We start from the raw sequence: 19284 nt of genomic DNA, 5'->3' as shown, positions 1-19284 counted from the left end.
AGAATTTTGACCCAGTGACAGTGAAGGACCAGCAATATATTTCCAAGTTGGGATGTTGAGTGGTTTGTAGGGGAACTTGCAGGTGGTGGTATTTACATGTATCTGCTGCCCTTGGCCTTCTAGATGGAAGTAGCTGTGGGTTTAGAAGGTGCTTTGCAACGATCTTTGGTGATTTTCTGCAGTACCTCTTGTAGATAGTACACACTGCTGCTACTGAGCATTGGTGGTGGAAAGAGTTAGCGCCAATGGATGTGGTGCCAATCGAGAAAGATGCTTTGCCCTGCATGAAGTCAAGCATTTTGAGTGTTGTTGGAGCTGAACCAATCCAGCTAAGTGTGGAGCATTCCATCACATTCTTGACTAGTGATTTGTAGATAGTGGACAGGTTTTGGGAGTCAGGAGTTACTGCCTACAGTATTCCTAGCCAGTGTGTTTAGTTTTGAATTGAGTTTCTGGCCAATGGTAACCCAAGGATGTTGGTGGTGGGGGATTCAGTGAAGGGGTGCTGTTAGATTGTCTCTTATTGGAGATAGTCATTCCCTGGCACTTGTGTGGCACAAATGTTACTTACCACTTTTTAGCCCAAGATGGATATTGTCCAGATCTTGTTGCATTTGAATGAGGGCTTCAATATCTGAGGAGTTGCACACAGTACTGTAAATTGTGCAATTATTGATTGATATCCATACTTCTAAGAAAGAAGAATAATACAGCACAGGAACATGCCCTTCGCCCCATCAAGCCTGCGCTGACACATTTTGCCCTTCCATACTAAAACTGTCTTCCATTACAGGATCCATATCCCTCTATTCCCTTCTTATTCATGTATTTGTCCAGGTTCTTATTGAATGCTGCTATTGTGTCTGCTTCCGCCACCTCCTCTGGCATCGTGTTCCAGGAACTCATCATTCTTTGAGTGAAAAATCTGCCTTGTGTAACTCTTTCAAACTTGCCCCCTCAGACCTTGAATTTCTGCTACAATGTCTTATGGTCTTATATTCTATGAGGTCCGTTTGACTGGCTTTGTTACACCCCTACACTTATTCTGTCTCACTCAGGCAAAGTCTCACTTAGCGTCACAATTTGGCATGCACTGACTGTGTGAACATAGAACAGTACAGGCCCTTCGGCCTTCAGTGTTGTGCCAACGTTTTATCCTACTCTAAAATGTAGATGGGGCTTTCATTCACATTATGCAGTGATCCAATGGGATGAGACACAGTACATGGGCATATTCTTGTCACCATTAATACACAAACTGAACAGTAATAGAGAAACGTAGCTGCTGTCCTTGTCCTCCTCGACGACAGAAGTGGTTGTGAATGTGGAAGGTGCTGTGGAAGAAGCCTTTCTGTAGCCCTACAGAATTTCTGTAGTGCATTTTGTAAATGATACACACTGCTGCTACTGAACATTGATTAGTGAAGGGAATGAATGATTGTGGATGTGTATCAATCAAGTCGGCTGCTTTATCTAGGATGGTTCAAGTTTCTTCAGTCTATTGGAGCTGTGCTCATCCAGACACATAAAGGGTCACAATCTTGATTTGTGCCTTGCAGATGGCAGACAAGCTTTGGGAAGTCAGGAGGTGCGTTACTTATGCAGGATTCCTAGCTTCTGGATTAGTGGTGCTGGAAGAGCACAGCAGTTCAGGCAGCATCCGAGGAGCAGCAAAAATCGACGTTTCGGGCAAAAGCCCTTCATCAGGAATAAAAGCAGAGAGCCTGAAGCTTGGAGACGTAAGCTAGAGGAGGGTGGGGGTGGGGAGAAAGTAGCATAGAGTACAATAGGTGAGTGGGGGAAGGGATGAAGGTGATAGGTCAGGGAGGAGGGTGGGACTTGTATAAATAGATCGTCACATATTTGATGGGCCGAAGGATATTTTCTGCATTGTATAACCCTGTGACTCAGGATTACAATTTTCTTTTGAGGGTCTTTATGTGACTGAACGGGGGCAATTCTCCACTCACGGACTTTTGAGCACGTGGGGCAAAATGTCACATGGGTTATTGAGGTTTAGAGTGCAGAATTTGCTTTGCATGTTTACTATTTCTGCCACCACGCTACCTTATGAAAATGTTGTGACTTAAAGCATGATGCAACTTGATAGGGATGTTGTCATTTAGAATGATTGGTAGCAATGCTGTCTCAGTCAATAATGCTACATTCCGAGGAGAGTTTCAGGATATCTTTGATATGTTTTCCTGATCTGGAATACTGGCCATTTGAGAAATGAGAAAACAGAACCTGGAGAGGAGATGATTCTCATCCACCCAGACAGTGTCCAGTTCACTGTCGTTGATTTTGCCTGAATATTTGTGGAGCTGGTTCAACTTTTAAAATGATATTGCAGAAATACTTGAAAAGGAAAGGGGATGTGGAGAGTGAATATGGGGGAGTGGGTATAATTAAACAGTTCTTTCAAAGACAAGATGGACTGAATGTCCTCCCTTTGTGATATGTCTTCTAATGACGTGGGAGTATTGTTACCACACAGTCTGCAACATTTCTGGGAAAAGGTCTGTCACACCTCAGGGATGGGCAATATAAATTGTCAGCCTTGCCACCAGCATTCGCAGCAAGAGAACAAAAAATAAATTCCACTAGGAAGTTTGAAATGATATACTGTGAAGTTCAGCATGTAATTTAGGTTCAAACTACGAGTACATTATAGAAATGGATCTGTAATTCTTCTGTTTACAGTGCTTAAAATACATCACAAAATAGAGACTTGAACACCATTTTTAGTAATTTATGTAGGAGTCTGGCTAAGTGGCCTTTGTGCCACCACGCTAACTGTTTATTATTGTTCCGCTCTGCTTTTCATATTGCAAAGGATCATGTTATTCCAGACAAGAGTGAGAAAGAGGAGATAACATTGTTAGCTGTTTTGATGTTTTAAAAATCTGACAACAAAGTATTTCTATAAGCTTTTCTCTAAATATTACTTGATCCTTCTCACAACACAAATCAGAGAATATTTATCTGTTACTGATTAGCTTCGTGTGATATTGTCATTGCTAACCTGGCTCTATCATGTCATTGTCTCTCTGAATGCATTTGGGTTGTAGTCTTGGAGTTGATATTCTTCACTTCTGTTTTATTAACTTATATGTTCCCTGAACTTGCTCTTATTTCTCTTTGCAAGTTTGCAGTATTCTTTATAAGTTTAGAGAATGAGAATGTGGGTGGGTTAATCTATTATCTGAGATGGCAGATGGGTTAACATGTACTCATTGAAATAGTGGATGGCCTAACCTGGAGACATTCAGATGGTGGAAGTTCAGAATTGTCCCTATGGTACATATGATCATACAGTCAAGGAACAAGAGTAGGTTAATTGATCCATTGTCAGAAAGTGTGGTGCTGGAAAAGGACAGCCGGTTAGGTAACATCTGAGGAGCAGGAGAGTCAACATTTCGAGCATAAGCTGTTCATCAGGCTTATGTTTGAAATGTCGATTCTCCTGCTCTTCAGATGCTGCCTGACCGGCTGTGCTTTTCCAGTACCACACTTTTTGACTCTGATCTCCAGCATCTTCAGTCCTCACTTTCACCTAACCGATCCATTGAACCCGCTCGCCATATAGTACCTCCATAACTGATCTGATTTTAACTCTACTTTCCTGCATATTCCCAATAACCTTTCATCTTACTCAACCTTAAAAATATTTAGAGATTCTGCACCCAATGCCTTTTGAGGAAGGAAATTCATAACCCTCTGAAAGAAAACGTGTTTCCTCATCTCTGTTTTAAATGGGTGATCCGTTATTTCTAAACTAAGACCCCTAGTTCTAGGCCTAGCCTGTCTTATCTTTCCTCATAAGACAATCCACTCGTTCCAGATATTAGTCTTATAAACCTTCTCTGATCTGCTTCCAACACATTAGCATCCTTCTCTAAGTACAGCGACCAGTACTGTACACCATACTCCAGATGCAATCTCATCAATGCCCTGTATAACTGAAGCACAATCTCCTTACTCTTGCATTTAGTTCCCCTTCCAATGAAATGTGACATTCTATTGGCTTTCCTGATTATTTGCTGTGCCTGCATACTAATCTGTGATTTGTGCACCAAGATCTGTCTGCATTTCTGAGCTCTGCAACCTCTCACCATTTCAGTAATATGCATTTGTATTCTTTCTGCCTCTGCAAAAATGGACAATTTCACACTTAAGCACATTGTACTCCATTGTACTTCCAGTAGAGCAACCAATGAGACTGCCTGGCCTCTTTCCTCTGGGAAGCCCCGCGCTGGGATGAGAGGCACCTGGGAGGAACAGAAAGTCAGTGTGAGGGCTGCACAATATGGTCTGTCATAAGCTCCACACTGCCATAGGGACTGCACTGAGGATTAATTTGTCCAGTGAGATGTTGGTATGCTTTCTGGAGACCTGACTTATTTAATACCTTCTTACCATTGTCACAAGCTGCTTCATCTCACAGTGACTGCAGTTCAGAAGTACTTAATTTACTTTGTGACACCCTGAGATTGTGATATCTTTGAGGATATCTCTATCCTTAAAGGTAGGTGTTAGCCTAGTGGTATTTCTGCTGAACTGTTAATCCAGAGACCCAGGTAATGTTCTTGGGACCTGGATTCAAATCCCACTACAGCAGATGGTGAAATTTGAATTTTAATTTTTTAAAATCTGGAATTAGCCCATTGTCAATTGTCAGAAAAAAACCCATCTGATTCACTAATGTCCTTCAGAGCGTAAGGACATGTAAGAATATCTTTACCTGGTCTGACCAAAATGTGACTCAAGGTCCACACAATAATCAACTGTCCTCTGGGCCATTAGGGATGGGCAATAATGCTGGCCTAGCCAGCAATGCTTTCATCCCTTGAATGAATAAAAACAAAATTCCGCCTTTTATCACCTTCCCTCATGGGCAGTGAGTTCCATCCCATTACCACGCATTGTGAAAGAAAGTTCTTACCTTTCCCCTACATCTCAAGCCCCAAATCTTAAATCTGTGTCCCCTGGTCCTTGTGCCGTTAGCTAAAGGAAAATGTTTTCCTGTGTTTATTTTGGCCACACCTGTGCATCTCTGTCAAATCTCCCCATAATCTCCTTTACTCCAAGAAGTCCACCCCAAACTTTCCAATCTAACTTTGTAACCAAAAGCTCCCCATCACTGGAGTCATTTTGGTAAATCAAAAGTCCCATGATAACTTTCACATCTTTGCTAGTGTAATAACCACTACTGGATACAGGACTCTTTATATATAAATGGCTTTGGAAGGTCCTAATTTCATGCATGGTGTGTTGGAAATGCCAGTCAGTCTTTTTGTTTGAGCCTGTTTAAACTCTGCTTAACGTGCTGTGTTGTTTTCCCCCCTGCCTTTCCCATGCTAGAGTAACACTGTGTAAATACAAGCGGATTGGATGTCCATGGCAGGGGCCATTCCACGAGCTAACTGCTCATGAGGGGGAATGTGGCCACCCCACCAAGACTGGCAATGAGCTGATGGAAATCCTGGACGAAATGGACCAAAACCACAAGAAGGAAATGCAGCTCTACAATAGCATTTTCAACCTACTTAGCTTTGAGAAAATAGGATATACAGGTAAGGATGGTTTCTGCTTTCATCATAGATACCAAGCTCATGTTCTGTTTGAAGAAAGGCAGAAACCCTCACTCCACCACCCCCACCACACAAAGCTGTAGAGACCACAAAGTCCTGAGTTCAGTTCCTGCTCCATGCTGATTGTTAACCAATTCTCAGCAGGATAATAGTTGGGTGCCTACTGTTGTCCCCAGTAAGCCCTATTTTAGTTCACTAGGCAATACCTCCACTCCATCGAGATCAGGCTTGGCTGTGATGCTCCTGCCAGTCATATTGCTGCCTGGGATAATGTGTGACAAATGGCTGCTCGGGGTAAGGCACATAGAAGAGGGAACATGTTTGGTGCCTGGTGGACTTAAGAGGAGAAGTGGGAAAGAAATATTATTCACCCTATGGTTCCAGTATAGAGCCTTGAATTAGAGAGCAAGTCAACAACAAAAGGCTCATGACACCATGCCTGTCCTGCCCTTCATTTAATGGCAATTTATAGCAAGGGCTGTAGAATCATTGAATGTAATTTCCCATGGGCGTTGAACTTAAAATCTGATCATACAAATCTTAAATGTTCCATTCTTGAAATTGATGGACTGGCATAATCCACTTGTTGGTATCACAGGTTTTGGACTGGTTATGTCCTTTCATAGCATCTAAAAAAAAACACAAGCAGTGGAGAATTCATTAATCCAAGAGCTGATACACAGCGAATCTAGTTTTCTCCCAGGTCTACTGACTGAGGCTCAGTGATAGATCTTACGTTTATGAAAACCTGGATTATTCTTGCAGTTTATATGGCTAGTTTTGAGCTCTTAAGAACAAAATCCATGCAGATGTTTCTGCCAGTGCTGACAGTAGATGACAGCAAGAACTTGCATTTACGCAGTGCCTTTAACACAATAACATGTGTCAAACTATCTCGCCACAGCATTTTTCAGCAATATGTGATACTGAGCTACACAGGGCGGTATTAGGACAAGTGACCAAAAGCTAAGTTAAAGAGGTTTTGAGGGGTGTTTCTTTGGAAGAGAGAGGGTGTTAGAGATATTTACGCAAGGAATTCCAAAGCTTAGGGCCAAGATAGTGAAAAACACTACCATCAATGCTGGTAGAAAAGGCCAGATTGGAGAACTGCAGACATGTAAGAGGGTTTTAAGATGATATAGGCTTGATGGGCGTTGCATTGCCCTGAGGGGTTTGGAAACAAAGATGAAAATTTTAAATTGTAGACTACTGTAAGTCAATGATCACAGAAGTGATGGATGAATTGGAATTAGTGAATGCTAGGATCCAGTCAGCAGAGTTTCAGATGAGCTTCAGTTTATAGAGGTTGAAAGGTTGGAGACCAGCCAGGAATGCAAATCAATTACCCAGTAACCTGTTTCTGGAAATTACTGGCATTCATCTTCCACATAACAGATGAAGTAATACAGGATAGTGGAACTGTGGAATTAAGGAATAAAGCATAGACTGTAACAACATTTGAAAATAGGTGATTGAAGGAAAAAGAGAGTAAAGGCTATCAGGGGCAAGAAGGGTACATAGACTATTGCTGGTGAGGGTAGAAACCAGACATGGACTGGTGGGGTCAAACAATCTGTTTCCTGATGTTCTTACTGTGTGTCTAGGGGAAGATTTTATTTAAGGAACTATTGCAATAATTATAGAATGGGATCATATAACACAGAAGGAGTCCATTTGAGCCATTATGTCCATGCTGTTTGCAAGAGCAGCTCAGCTAAGCGCACTACTGCCATCCTTCTTTTGTAACCCTGCTAATTTTCTCTCCTTCTGGGTCTTATCCAATTTCCTTTTATAAACCATGTTTGAATCTGCTCCGGCAATGCATTCCAGATCCTAATCCCTTCATAAAAGGCTGCATAAAAATGCTTCTTTTGATCAGCAATCTTAAGTTGGTGTACTCTAGTTCTTGATCCTTTCACTAATGGGAAAAGTTTATCTCTATTTTCTCTGACTAGACCCCCCCCCTCATGAGTTTGAACACTTTACACCTCATCTGTAAAGAGAAAAACTCAGCCTCTTCATAGAAACATAGAAAATAGGAGCAGGAGCAGGAGCTTGCTCCACCATTCGATATCATCATACAGCTCAGTATCCTGTTCCCATGTTCTCCCCATACCCTTTGATCACTTTCATCCTAAGAGCTAATAACACAAGTAACTGAAGTCACTCATTCCTGGAACCTTTCTCATGAATCTTCTGTGCACCCTCTCGAATGCCTTCAGAATTGAATACATTACTGCAGTTGTAATAAAATCAGCATTTTATAAACATTCACAATAAGCCCTTGCTTTTACACTCAGTTTTTACTTCCAAAACTCAAAATCCTGTAAGACTCTTTAACCACTTACTTAACTTGCCCTGCCACTTCAAATGATTTGTGCTTCTACGCCCATTTTAGAATCAATATGTCTACTGACACCGCTGAGTCTATGATGAATACCAACTGCACATGCTCCCCTCCAGTTTTTTTTCAAATTGTGCACATGCAATATAATTCCTTTTTAAGAAAGAAATGTGATTTGCTTAACCCTGGTTTTCTCTTCACCGATATACTTTTATTTATTTTAGTTTTAGGTGTCTGATAGGTACAGTATCTATCACTCTTAAATATATTCGAGGGATTTCACTGTTAGTGGGTATGCTGCGGAGTATCAGCAATCACAGCTTTTTAGAATTGTACCCTTATGTTGACTCTTCTCATTCTTCTTAACAAAATGTGTCACTAACCTGTTTCTTGAAGGCTGTCACTGTCCTCCTTACAATTCAGAATGTTGCCAAGGTTTGCAGATTTTGAAATTGTACCCTGTCCATCAAAGTCTGCATTACGAATATAAATCAAGCAAAGGCAATGGTCATGCGACCGATTCCAGGGGAACCGTGTTGTGTACCTTCTTGTAGTCTGAAAGATAACCATTCATAACTGCTCTCATTTAGCTATTAATCTCTTCTCATACTGTGTTTGCATCCACCTGACAGTTGGAAAAATTGCTAACTTTTCTGTAATAAGAGCACAGTCCCTGATGGATACAGAAGGTAGCCATCACGTATTTAATGCCCATCTGCAAGAGAACCCTCTCCCCTCACTTTCCCTGTAGCCCAGGATATTTCCTTACCCTTGCATACTTATCCAGTTCCTTTTGGAAATTGTAATTGGATAAGTACCTAAGGGTAAGAAAACGAATCTGCCCCCACCACATTCACAGGCAGTACATTTGATGGGATAGATAGAAAGAAATTGTTCCCTCTGGTGGAGAAATTCAAAACAAGCAGATCTAATTTTGTAGTTAAGAGCTCATCAGTCAGAAAGCATTCCTTCTCACTAAAACTTCTGAACTCTCTGTACAGTTACCTTGTGGATTCTCAGGGAATTGAGACTGAGCTTAATAGATTTTTAAAATTAAAGATATTGAGAAAGGTGAAGCTAAGGCAGATAAATGAGATTGGATTACATATCAGCCAAGATCTAATTGATTAGTGGAAGAAGCTTCAGAAGTTAAATAACTTTCTCCTGTTATTACTATGATGTAGGAGTTTCTGCTGGGGACATAAAACTGAGGGAGCAACAACTTCATATGCACAGAGAGATCTCAGAACACTTTGCAGAATAGTGGATGAAAATTAAACATCAAGGAGGAAAAGATAAGGAGCAAAATGTTGAGGTGGTGGGGGGTGTGGTGGGGGCGGGAGGAAGAAAGAAAGCGTAGAGATAATGGGAATGGGACTGGGACTATTGTAGCTGAAAGATCAGGCACATAGAACAGAGAGAGCTGAGAACTCAGATCCCACATGTGGCAGTGCCCTGGAATTCCCTCCATAACGGCATTGTAGGTCAACAGCGCATGGACTGCAGCAGTTCAAGAAGGCAGCTCATCACCACCTTCTTGGGGCAGCTAGGGACGGGCACTAAATGCTGGCCAGCCATATCCCATGGGTGAATAAAATAAAAAGGTCTTCAAGAACTTGTAACATTGAAGGAATTTTGTAAAGCAGTGACCTTGAAAAGATCTTCTGGTATTCCAAGTTGACTGTAGTAAGGGAATGGTGCTGGAAAGGCACAGCAGATCAGGCAGCATCCGAGGAGCAGGAAAATCGATGTTTTGGGCAGGAGCCCTTCATCAGAAATTCCTGATGAAGGGCTCCTGCCCGAAACGTCGATTTTTCTGCTCCTCGGATGCTGCCTGACCTGCTGTGCTTTTCCAGCACCACTCTGATCTCCAGCATCTGCAGTCCTCACTTTAGTATATAGTAAGGGAATAAATGCAGTTTGACAAGGAAAAAGATTCTGAAGTTACAAATCCTTAGTGTAACTGACAAAGTGGGACACCACTTGTAGACAAAGAGTGAGAGAATTGAACATAATGATAGGAATGAAACTGAGAAATGGAAAGGTGAGAGACAAAGTAGGAATTAAAGACAATAACTAGTAACATGCCTTGTTGAAGGCTCTTTGGAGTTGAAGGCCCTGTTAAAGTTCTGCACAGTGGGAGAAAGAGGGTAGAAGAGAGAGATGGATGCCTGCATCAACAGGTTGAAAATCAGGAGAAAATGTGAATGGAAAGAAATGTGAGAGTGAATGGAATGGAGTATGGTGAAGGAAGAAGTGACAGCACAGATCGGAAATGCTTGAGGGAGGGAATCCATGGATGTTTGTTTAATTTTATGACCTTATAATTCAGTTAAATGGAAATCTTTCTCTTTTAGCTCTTTCTACACCACTCACTGGTGAGTAATGGAGAGGAAATCTCTTTCACCAGCCCTGCAGTGAACCAGGAATGTGTGTTGGAGAAAGTCTTGTCTTCCTAGTTCTTCTCCCAAGGAGCGAAAGTATCTTGCTTCACTCTGTGTCTGAACAGGAAAAGTGTGTGTCAGAAACAATTCACCGCCCCATATTTTCCATGTGGAGAGCTTAGAGAAGGAATTCCCTCCCAAATGACATTGTGGGTCAACTCACAGCAGGTGGACTGCAACAGTTCAAGGAGGCAGCTCACCACATCTTCTCAAGGGCAGCTAGGGATGGGCACAGTAAGGGACGCCCACATCCCACAAATTAATTTTTTTTAAAATGTCCAGTTGTTGAGGATCAGAGCCTGACACTTGCAGCACAAACATGATTATTCTGTGAATGGAGAATTTTTATTCAGTGATGCTGCAATAACTTGTCATTCCCTGAAACCTAGTTCTTACACATTGCCTTTGTTCTTTCTCCAGTGTCCATCCCTTTTTCTCAATGGTGCTATCCTTCTTTCTCTCACATTATTCTTCCACTCCACTGTCTTCCCTATCACTTTCTCAGACTTCCTCCCCCTCTTACTTTGTATATCTTTAATTCTGTTTTGCTGCTTCAACCTCCTTTTAGGTGACAGTACATTAAGATTAATCTCCTCAGTGAAAACAGCATGGAAAGTGGGAGAAAATGAGACAGAGGGTCACTAACACCATGGGGAGTGGGAGAAAATGAGACTGAGAGTCACTCACAGTGCGGGAAATGGGAGAGAATGAGACCGAGGGTCACTAACAGCCCGGGGAGTGGGAGAGAATGAGACTGAGGGTCACTAACAGCATGCGGAGTGGGAGAGAATGAGACTGAGAGTCACTAACAGCACGGCGAGTGAGAGAGAATGAGACTGAGGGTCACTCAATACCCCGGGAGTGGGAGAGAATGAGACTGAGGGTCACTAACAGCACGGCGAGTGAGAGAGAATGAGACTGAGGGTCACTCAATACCCCGGGAGTGGGAGAGAATGAGACTGAGGGTCACTAACAGCACGGCGAGTGAGAGAGAATGAGACTGAGGGTCACTCAATACCCCGGGAGTGGGAGAGAATGAGACTGAGGGTCACTCAATACCCCGGGAGTGGGAGAGAATGAGACTGAGGGTCACTAACAGCATGCGGAGTGAGAGAGAATGAGACTGAGGGTCACTCACAACCCCGGGAGTGGGAGAGAATGAGACTGAGGGTCACTCAATACCCCGGGAGTGAGAGAGAATGAGACTGAGGGTCACTCAATACCCCGGGAGTGAGAGAGAATGAGACTGAGGGTCACTCAATACCCCGGGAGTGAGAGAGAATGAGACTGAGGGTCACTAACAGCATGCGGAGTGAGAGAGAATGAGACTGAGGGTCACTCAATACCCCGGGAGTGAGAGAGAATGAGACTGAGGGTCACTCAATACCCCGGGAGTGGGAGAGAATGAGACTGAGGGTCACTAACAGTATCTGGTTTGTACAACAGTCTAAATTTTATTTTTCTGCCCTGTTCTGGTCGCCATGTTTTTGGAAGGTTTTTATTGAACTGGAGAGTGTTGAGGAAAGATTTACCAGGATGTTGCTGGGAATAGAGGGTTTGAGATATAAAAATAGACAGGAAAGATTGAGACCTTTTTTCATTGTAGTGTAAGAGGTTGGCGGATAACTTTATTGTGGTTTATCAAATCATGAGGGTCACAGATAAGGTGAATGGCAACAGTCTTTTTCCTTGTTCAAAACTAGGAGACATTTTTAAGGTCAGAGGAGAAAGGGGCAACTTTTTTTTTACACAGGGAGTGATTCATGTGTGGAATCAACTGCCAGAGAAAGTGGTGGATTCAGGTACAGTTAGAACATGTAAAAATATTTGGATAGGAAAGGCTTGGAGGGATTTAAGCCAGGCACAGGCAGGTGGGACTACATTAGTTTGGGAACATGTGTAGCATGGACAAGTTGGACCAAAGGCTCTGTTCCATGTCTTATGACTGTTCAATCACAGAGGCATGGGATGATAAGGGCATACACCCAGTCAGGAAGAATATGAGACTGTGCAAGTGAAATCACCCTGAGTGGCCAATTGCTGAGGAACCCAATTGCAAGCAAGTGCTGGGCCTACGAACAAAAACAGCAACTTTTTTTTTAAAAATGTTGCAAAGCATTACAAGGCATTTCACACCAGTGTTATCAAACAAAATGTGTCACAGAGCCACATGGGCTAATGATCCAGAGAGAAATAGTGGGGAATTTAAATTCCACTGTATTGCACAATCAGACCCACTTCCCTCTGGTCATCTAAACTGTCTCCTGTATCATGTTTCATTTGTTCACCTGTTGATTCCCTTGTCCAATTCAGCAACATATTAGTATAAAAATGCAAGTGTTTTTAAGGGTAAAGTTGTACTTGGCAGGACTGGGTTAATACTGTTACTGGGCTGCTTTAATCGCTTAGGTTTTATATGGAAAGCTCAAAGAATAAAATGGACACTAAACAGGCAGGTGAAGAATGACAATAAGGAGGTTTTAAAAGGGTGGGGCAGATCAAAGCAATTTAAAAGGTGTTAGGAGGTTTTGAAAGCAAAGGGAAATAATCAGATGGAAGGGGTGTGTAAGACAGAGTCTTAGAGAGATGGAGTATAACTAACTAAAGAGGTTTGGGCAAGATCTGTGGCGCAGGAGCAAAGGATTGAAGCAAAGAACAGCAGGCTAAAGGTAATCCCTGATGTAGAACCATAGCTGTCAAAAATTGGAAGCCTCTCATAACCAACCAATCGAAATAGCTTTGAGCCCATCCCATCTTCAGGTCCACCGTTCAACAGATTTATCCCCTACAGTAATAATCTCCCTTTACAATGGCCATTGCAGCCAGCCTGACTTTCTGACCCTCCCATAACTGACCCCAGCCACAGTGTCTGCAGAGGAGGTGAAGCTTAACTAAGTTAGCGCAGCTGGAAAAGGGAGCCAAATGACTGAATCCCTTGGAAGGGTGTATTTAACTAGTAAAGAAAAAAAGTCAATATTTGTATGTGCGGAAACAGGGTGCTCATGTTTATTAAACCATCCCTCCCCATCCTCTCCCTTCCACTCCTTGCCTGCGCACACAGAACTATTGAGAAAAGTTGTATTCCCAAGCCGGTGGGGGGGATGGGGGGGGGGGAAGGTTTATTTACAGTTAAAATGGGCAATTTCTTCAAAATTAATGCGTTGTTTCCACTCAAAATGTAATTGGTTGATCTTTACTCACACAGGAACCGATTTCTGCAGTCAGGCATGTCACAAAAAAGGTAGGACAGCTACACCCAATTCCTGATGGCAAAAAGTACTGCTGCCCTTCTTTACCCTTTGATCCAGAACTCCCTGGGCTGGCAAGGCAATTGGTCAGCCTCTCACTGTCTTGTTATGATGCAGTACACTACCATATCCTGGGAACGGAACGAGTGCGGGCAACTAGAACACATTTTCAGTTAAATATCATTTAACAGGCACCTCTAGCGATCGCTGCTTCTCATCTGTCTGTCTCTCTCGCTCGCTTTTTCTCTCTCTCTCTCTCTCTCTCCTTTCGATTACCCATGGTATGTAATGCCTGTGAAATCAGGAACAAAAGTAGCATCAGGATTCAAGCAGAAATGTTCAGGACGCTTGGCTGGCTTCCTTCACAAAGGAAGAGGATTCCAAGTGACCTTAATTTAGGTCACAGTGATGGTTCTTGAGAACTGAAGCAGCAAAACCTGTGGTGAAACTTTGAATGCCAGGCAGTACAAATAAGATATTCTTAACTACAAAATAAGATGAAACAACTCTCTTCACCAAAGGATAATTTTATGGTGAAATACGTTCTCAGGGAAGGACAACGATAGTGATAAAACAGGCAACAGTTTCTGAGGTGAGGGGGATCGAGGAATATGGTAATCAAGTGAATCAATAAATTGATTTTTCACCATGCTTGTGCAAGCTCTTTGAATTCAGCCCCACTCCCCTACTCTCGATCATAGTATCACAAGAATGATGCAGAACTTGGCTATTTAGCCTGAAAAAGCATTTCACTTAGTGCCATACTCTCGTCTTCTCCCTGCAACCCTGTACATTCTTTCTTTTCAAATAACAGTCTACTTTCTTTTTGTATGCCTCATTTGAAACTGTGTCTATCAAGCTGACTTCAGAAATTAACTACTTGCTGCATGAGGAATGTTGTTTTTACCCTCTTAGTCTCAATACTTTTGCAAGTAGGGATAGTTTCTCCATATTTACTGTGTCCAGAGCCCCTATCACATATTCTCTTAGCCTTCTCCCAACTTCTCCAGTCTCTTCATAACCAAAGTCCTTCATTCCTGGAACCATTCTCGTGAATCTTTTCTTTACCCTCTCTGATGCCTTCACAAACTTCCTAAAGAGTTCTGCCTAGTTCTGTACAGAGTACTCCAGCTGAGGCCGAATAAGCATGTTATACAATTCCAGTATAAACCTCCTTGTATCCTGTCTTGCTACCTTTAGTGACATGCATCCTGCTCCCTACGTTCCTGCCCCCCCCCTTTTATAGTTAAAACCCATGGTTTTGTATTGTATCTCTATGCCCCACCTCACATTTCTCAGCACTGAACTTCATCTGTTACCTATTTCCCCAAATCAACCAATGTCTATGTCCTTTCAAAGTGCTACACTATCTTCTTACTCAATCCATAGCTTTGAAATTTCTCAACTTAAGTTATTTGTCCAATTTCCTTTTGCAAGTTAATATTGCATATTCTTCTGCCAGCCTTCCAGCCAGCATACTCGAAATCACAACTGATCATGGGTGTGTAGAAAAGTATCTTCATCTCCCCTCTGCCTCCTGTGTCAGTGACCTTAAATCTGGCTCCTTTGGCTTTGGATACCCCTGTCACTGAAAATATTTTGACCATATTTACTCAAAATCCATCATTTTGAACCTCTTTAAAGTATTCCTTCTTTAAGAAGCACAATTCCAGCTTCTGTAGCCTCATCCTGTCATCCCTTATACTTTTTAGATCTGCTTTTCCAACATTAGGTGGGCTATGATCTATTATTTATCTGTTACATTTCAGTAACCCATTTACTATCTTGAAAGGAAATTTATTTCACGTCAGTAATCCTGAAACTTTATTGGTGGAATATAAGCACTTAAATTACAATACAAAAGGATATAATTCAGCCCTTCTGAAGGAGGGTTACTGGACCTGAAATGTTAACTCTGATTTCTCTCCACAGATGTTGCCAGACCTGCTGAGCTTTTCCAGTAATTTCTGTTTTTGTTTCTGATTTACAGTATCAAGACAACTTATGAATTTTTTATATAATTCAGCACATTGTGGCTTTCCCTAAAACCAACTCTTTGACTGAAACTCTCCCACTCTATTCCCTTTTCCCTCGTGATTTTCAACACTGTCTATACTCATTCTTTTCGATACTTAGCCAATTTCATTTTAAATGCTTATAATGTCCCCAACTTGCTAGAAAGTTTTAGTAATAACATTAACTTTACACAAAACACTTATAAGCTAGATTTCAGCTGGGGTATGTGTCCCAACAAAGGGCACCACATTTTAAGAAGGATTTTAAGCTCTTAAAGAGAGTGCAGAGGAGATGTACAATAATGGTACCAGGGATGAGTAACTACAGTAATGTGAGGAAATTGGAAAAGCTGGGATTGTTTTCCTTAGAGCTGAGAAAATGAAGGGGGGGTTTCAGTAAACGTGATAAAAAATCAGCGGGTACAGAGTTAAGGTAATTTAACCCATTGAATATCAATTGTGATAAAGTTTTGGAATTGCTATTGGCAAAAAAAAGGTAAATTTTGTTTTTAATTCATCATGGGATGTGAGCATCCCTGGCTGGGCCTGCATCTATTGCCCGTCCGTCATTTCCCTTGAGAATGTTGGGGTGTGCTGCCTTCTTGAACTGCTGCAGAATAGACCCACAGTGCCATTAGGGAAGGAACTCCAGGATTTTGACCCAGCAACACTGAAGGAATGGTGATATTTGTCCAAGTCAAATGGTGTGTGGCTTGAAGGGGAAATTGCAAATGGTGGTGTTTCCGTACATCTGTGACCCTTGTCCTTCTCAAAGATAGTGGTCATGGGTTTGAAGGGTGCTGTCTAAGGATCTTTGGTGAATTCCTGCGGTGCATCCTGCAGATAGTACACACTACTGCTACTGACTGGCAGTGGTGGAGGGATGTTGAGAATTATTAATATATAATGAGTTGTTATGACGTGGAATACTTGGCTAATGGGATGGTAGAAGCAGTTTCAATAACAACTTTTAGAAGGGAAACAGCTACGCATTTGAGAAGAATATAAACAGGTGATTGGTAAACAACAGGGAATGTGAGCTAATTCAAAGAATCACAGGCACAATACATTAAATGGCTTCCTACTATGCTGTCCAATCCTGCCTCAGATTTTAAAAAAAACACATTGCATTAATTCTTCTATTTGCCTTGTGTATGATTAGAATTTGTAAAGGATTACTGTGCAAGCTTGGATAGTGATTTGAACCTTTCACAGGAAAACAGGCAATTTTGCAGTATTTTATTGCGAGGAGACTTGTTGAAAAGAAATCTTTTACTTAACATAAAAATGTATTTTGTTCAATCCTTACCAAGTGATCCTTCTCATTGCTTGATTCTTACCTCAAACTGAGCAAACAGCAACCTCAGTGAGGTAGAAGCAGGTATTATCCAATTTGGGTTTTTAGACAATCCCTGGCTCCCTTTAGGGTCCCCATTAGGAGAGATGCATCGTCTGTTGTTCCTTAATTGTCATTACTCACTTGGATTCATCATCAAGAATGAAGTCATCACTCAACTCTCGGAGCTCCATGTTGGCATTAATGATTGTCTCATGATTTTCTATCCACAATTTGCCAAGAGCCAGCAGGTAATGGTCATGTGTGCCATTGATGAGTCCAAAGGAGGCTTCTCCTCCACCCTGTCCACTATATTCACCAACATCCCTCATGAAAATAAAATCATCATCCTTGGAGACTTAAAAGCCAGGGTTTTGGAAAGGATTCCCAAGTCTAGAAAGGAACCATTGGAAAGGAACAAGTTGGGAATTGTAACTTCAGTGGGATTCTCCTGCTCACCAAATGTGCAAACCACTGGTGCAGTTGGTCATCACCCACACACTGTTCTGCCAAAGAAAAGGCTTCTTGGAGGTTTACACAATCAAATGATGTCATTTTCCAATCCCCAGACCAAAAGGATGTCCTTACTACTAGAGTGATGACCCATGCAGGTGATTGCTTGATAGCACTAACTCATTGACTGCTATGTTTCCATCGAACAGCTGAAGAAACAGTTCAGAAAATAGTTCAACATGGAGCAGCCTGAAGATTCAGTCATGCAAGAGAACATGCAACAATGGTTTCACCAGAATCTCCAAAGTTTGTATTTCAGTGGAGTGGAGGACATCTGGAAGAAGCTGAAGACTGCAATAATCTCATGCTGTTAATAAACCATTGATGCCAAGACTAGGAAAGACCAAGACTGGTTCAGCAAGAATAACTACATTATCCAAGACCTGAAAGACACGGAATGCTCTCCATGCCAAGCAAAACAACACCACTGACAAGACAAAATGCAGGATTCATCAAAAAGTGAAGACCCAGTTACAAAAAAGAACCAGGGAAATCAAGAAGAGGATTGAGAAAGCTAAAGAGCTGCAACTCCTTGCTGATAAGCTTGACACCATCACTACCATCAAGATAATGTACGGACCCAACACCCTTAACTTCAAACTAATACAAAGTAAGGATGAAACCCTTTTAAGAGACAGAGAAAACATCAGTCTGTGATGGATAGAACACTTTAATGAACTCTTAAAACATGTAACAATCATAGACAAGGATGTGTTTGAGGAAATTCCCTAGCTCCCCATTAAAGATGATATTGGACCCTCACCTTGTGTGGCAGACGTTAAAGCCGTCATTTAATGTATGAACAATGGAGAAGCTGCAGGAGTAGACAGGATTCCAGTGGAGATTTCCAAACTTGGAGGAGAGCAGACCTTATGTATCATTTCCATTAACTGTCTATTGAAAATCTGGGACAAAGAAGAAATCCCTGCCAATCCCATGGACACTGCCATCACCACTGTCTTCAAGAAAAGAAATAAAGTGGACTAAGGGAGCTACCAAGGAATCTCCCTGCTCTCCATTGCCAGAGGATCGTTGCTGAATCCTTGCTAGGTGCCTTCTCCCACTTGTGGAGGACATCATTCCTGAAAGGCATGGGTCTTCTGACCAAACTATGGAATTATGGACATGATTTTCACTGTTCAACAACAACTTGGAGAGAAATGCCAGGCACAACACCAACCACTTTACAAAGCCTTCATTGATCTGACCAAGGCATTGGATTCAGCCCATCAAGAAGGGCTACAGAAGACCCTGGCAAAGACAGGCTCTCCTGAGAAATTCATCAATGTCCTTGGTCTCCTCTACAACAAGATGTCGACTATGGTCCTCACCAGTGGTAATATAACAGAATCCTTTAACGTCAAGACAGGATTCAGGCAGGGATGTGTCTTCGGTACCACCCTTTTTTCCATCTTCATTGACACCATCCTTCCCCTTGTCAAAAAGGAGCTTCCCAGTGGGGTGAACATTGTCTGCAAGATGGATGGAAACCATTTCAACTTGAACTGATTCAAATCCAAGAAGAAAATGATACCGATAGAACTTCGGTTTGCAAATGACAGTGTCACCTCTGCTCTCAGAGGAGAATGTTCAAGCCTCACTGAACGCGATCATTGAAGATACTGAAGAATTGATCTCAGCCTTAATCTCAACTCCTTTACCAACCCATCCAGTCTATCCCTCCACTAAGATCAACAGAGAAATGCTTCCAACATGGAACATTTCCTACCTGAGGAGACTCCTTTCATCTAGGGGCTGATATTGATGGGAAGATCCAATACTGCATTCAA

At 42.0% G+C, this 19284-nt stretch overlaps 2 protein-coding genes across 3 annotated transcripts in view; one reads left to right on the top strand and one right to left on the bottom strand.

The window, feature by feature from the left end:
* Positions 1-19284, top strand: part of zftraf1 (zinc finger TRAF-type containing 1) — a 140481-nt gene that overhangs the window by 109857 nt on the left and 11340 nt on the right. Inside the window, exons 3-4 of one of the 2 annotated variants that reach the window (XM_060825251.1) lie at positions 5365-5576; positions 13588-13623. In XM_060825251.1, coding sequence (XP_060681234.1) covers positions 5365-5576; positions 13588-13623 — 248 coding nt within the window. The remainder of the gene's footprint in view (positions 1-5364; positions 5577-13587; positions 13624-19284) is intronic. The other variant, XM_060825252.1, reaches the window with a different exon arrangement.
* LOC132815894 (uncharacterized) overlaps positions 6154-19284 on the bottom strand; it is a 102122-nt gene continuing 88991 nt past the window's right edge. The window contains exon 26 of the transcript XR_009644718.1: positions 6154-6223. The gene's annotated coding sequence lies outside the window, so the exon portion shown is untranslated. The remainder of the gene's footprint in view (positions 6224-19284) is intronic.

The sequence above is a fragment of the Hemiscyllium ocellatum genome, chromosome 5 (assembly GCF_020745735.1).
Source record: "Hemiscyllium ocellatum isolate sHemOce1 chromosome 5, sHemOce1.pat.X.cur, whole genome shotgun sequence".
Lineage (NCBI taxonomy): Eukaryota > Metazoa > Chordata > Chondrichthyes > Orectolobiformes > Hemiscylliidae > Hemiscyllium > Hemiscyllium ocellatum.
Note: the sequence above shows the minus strand (reverse complement) of the source record. Positions and strands in the feature narration are given on the sequence as shown.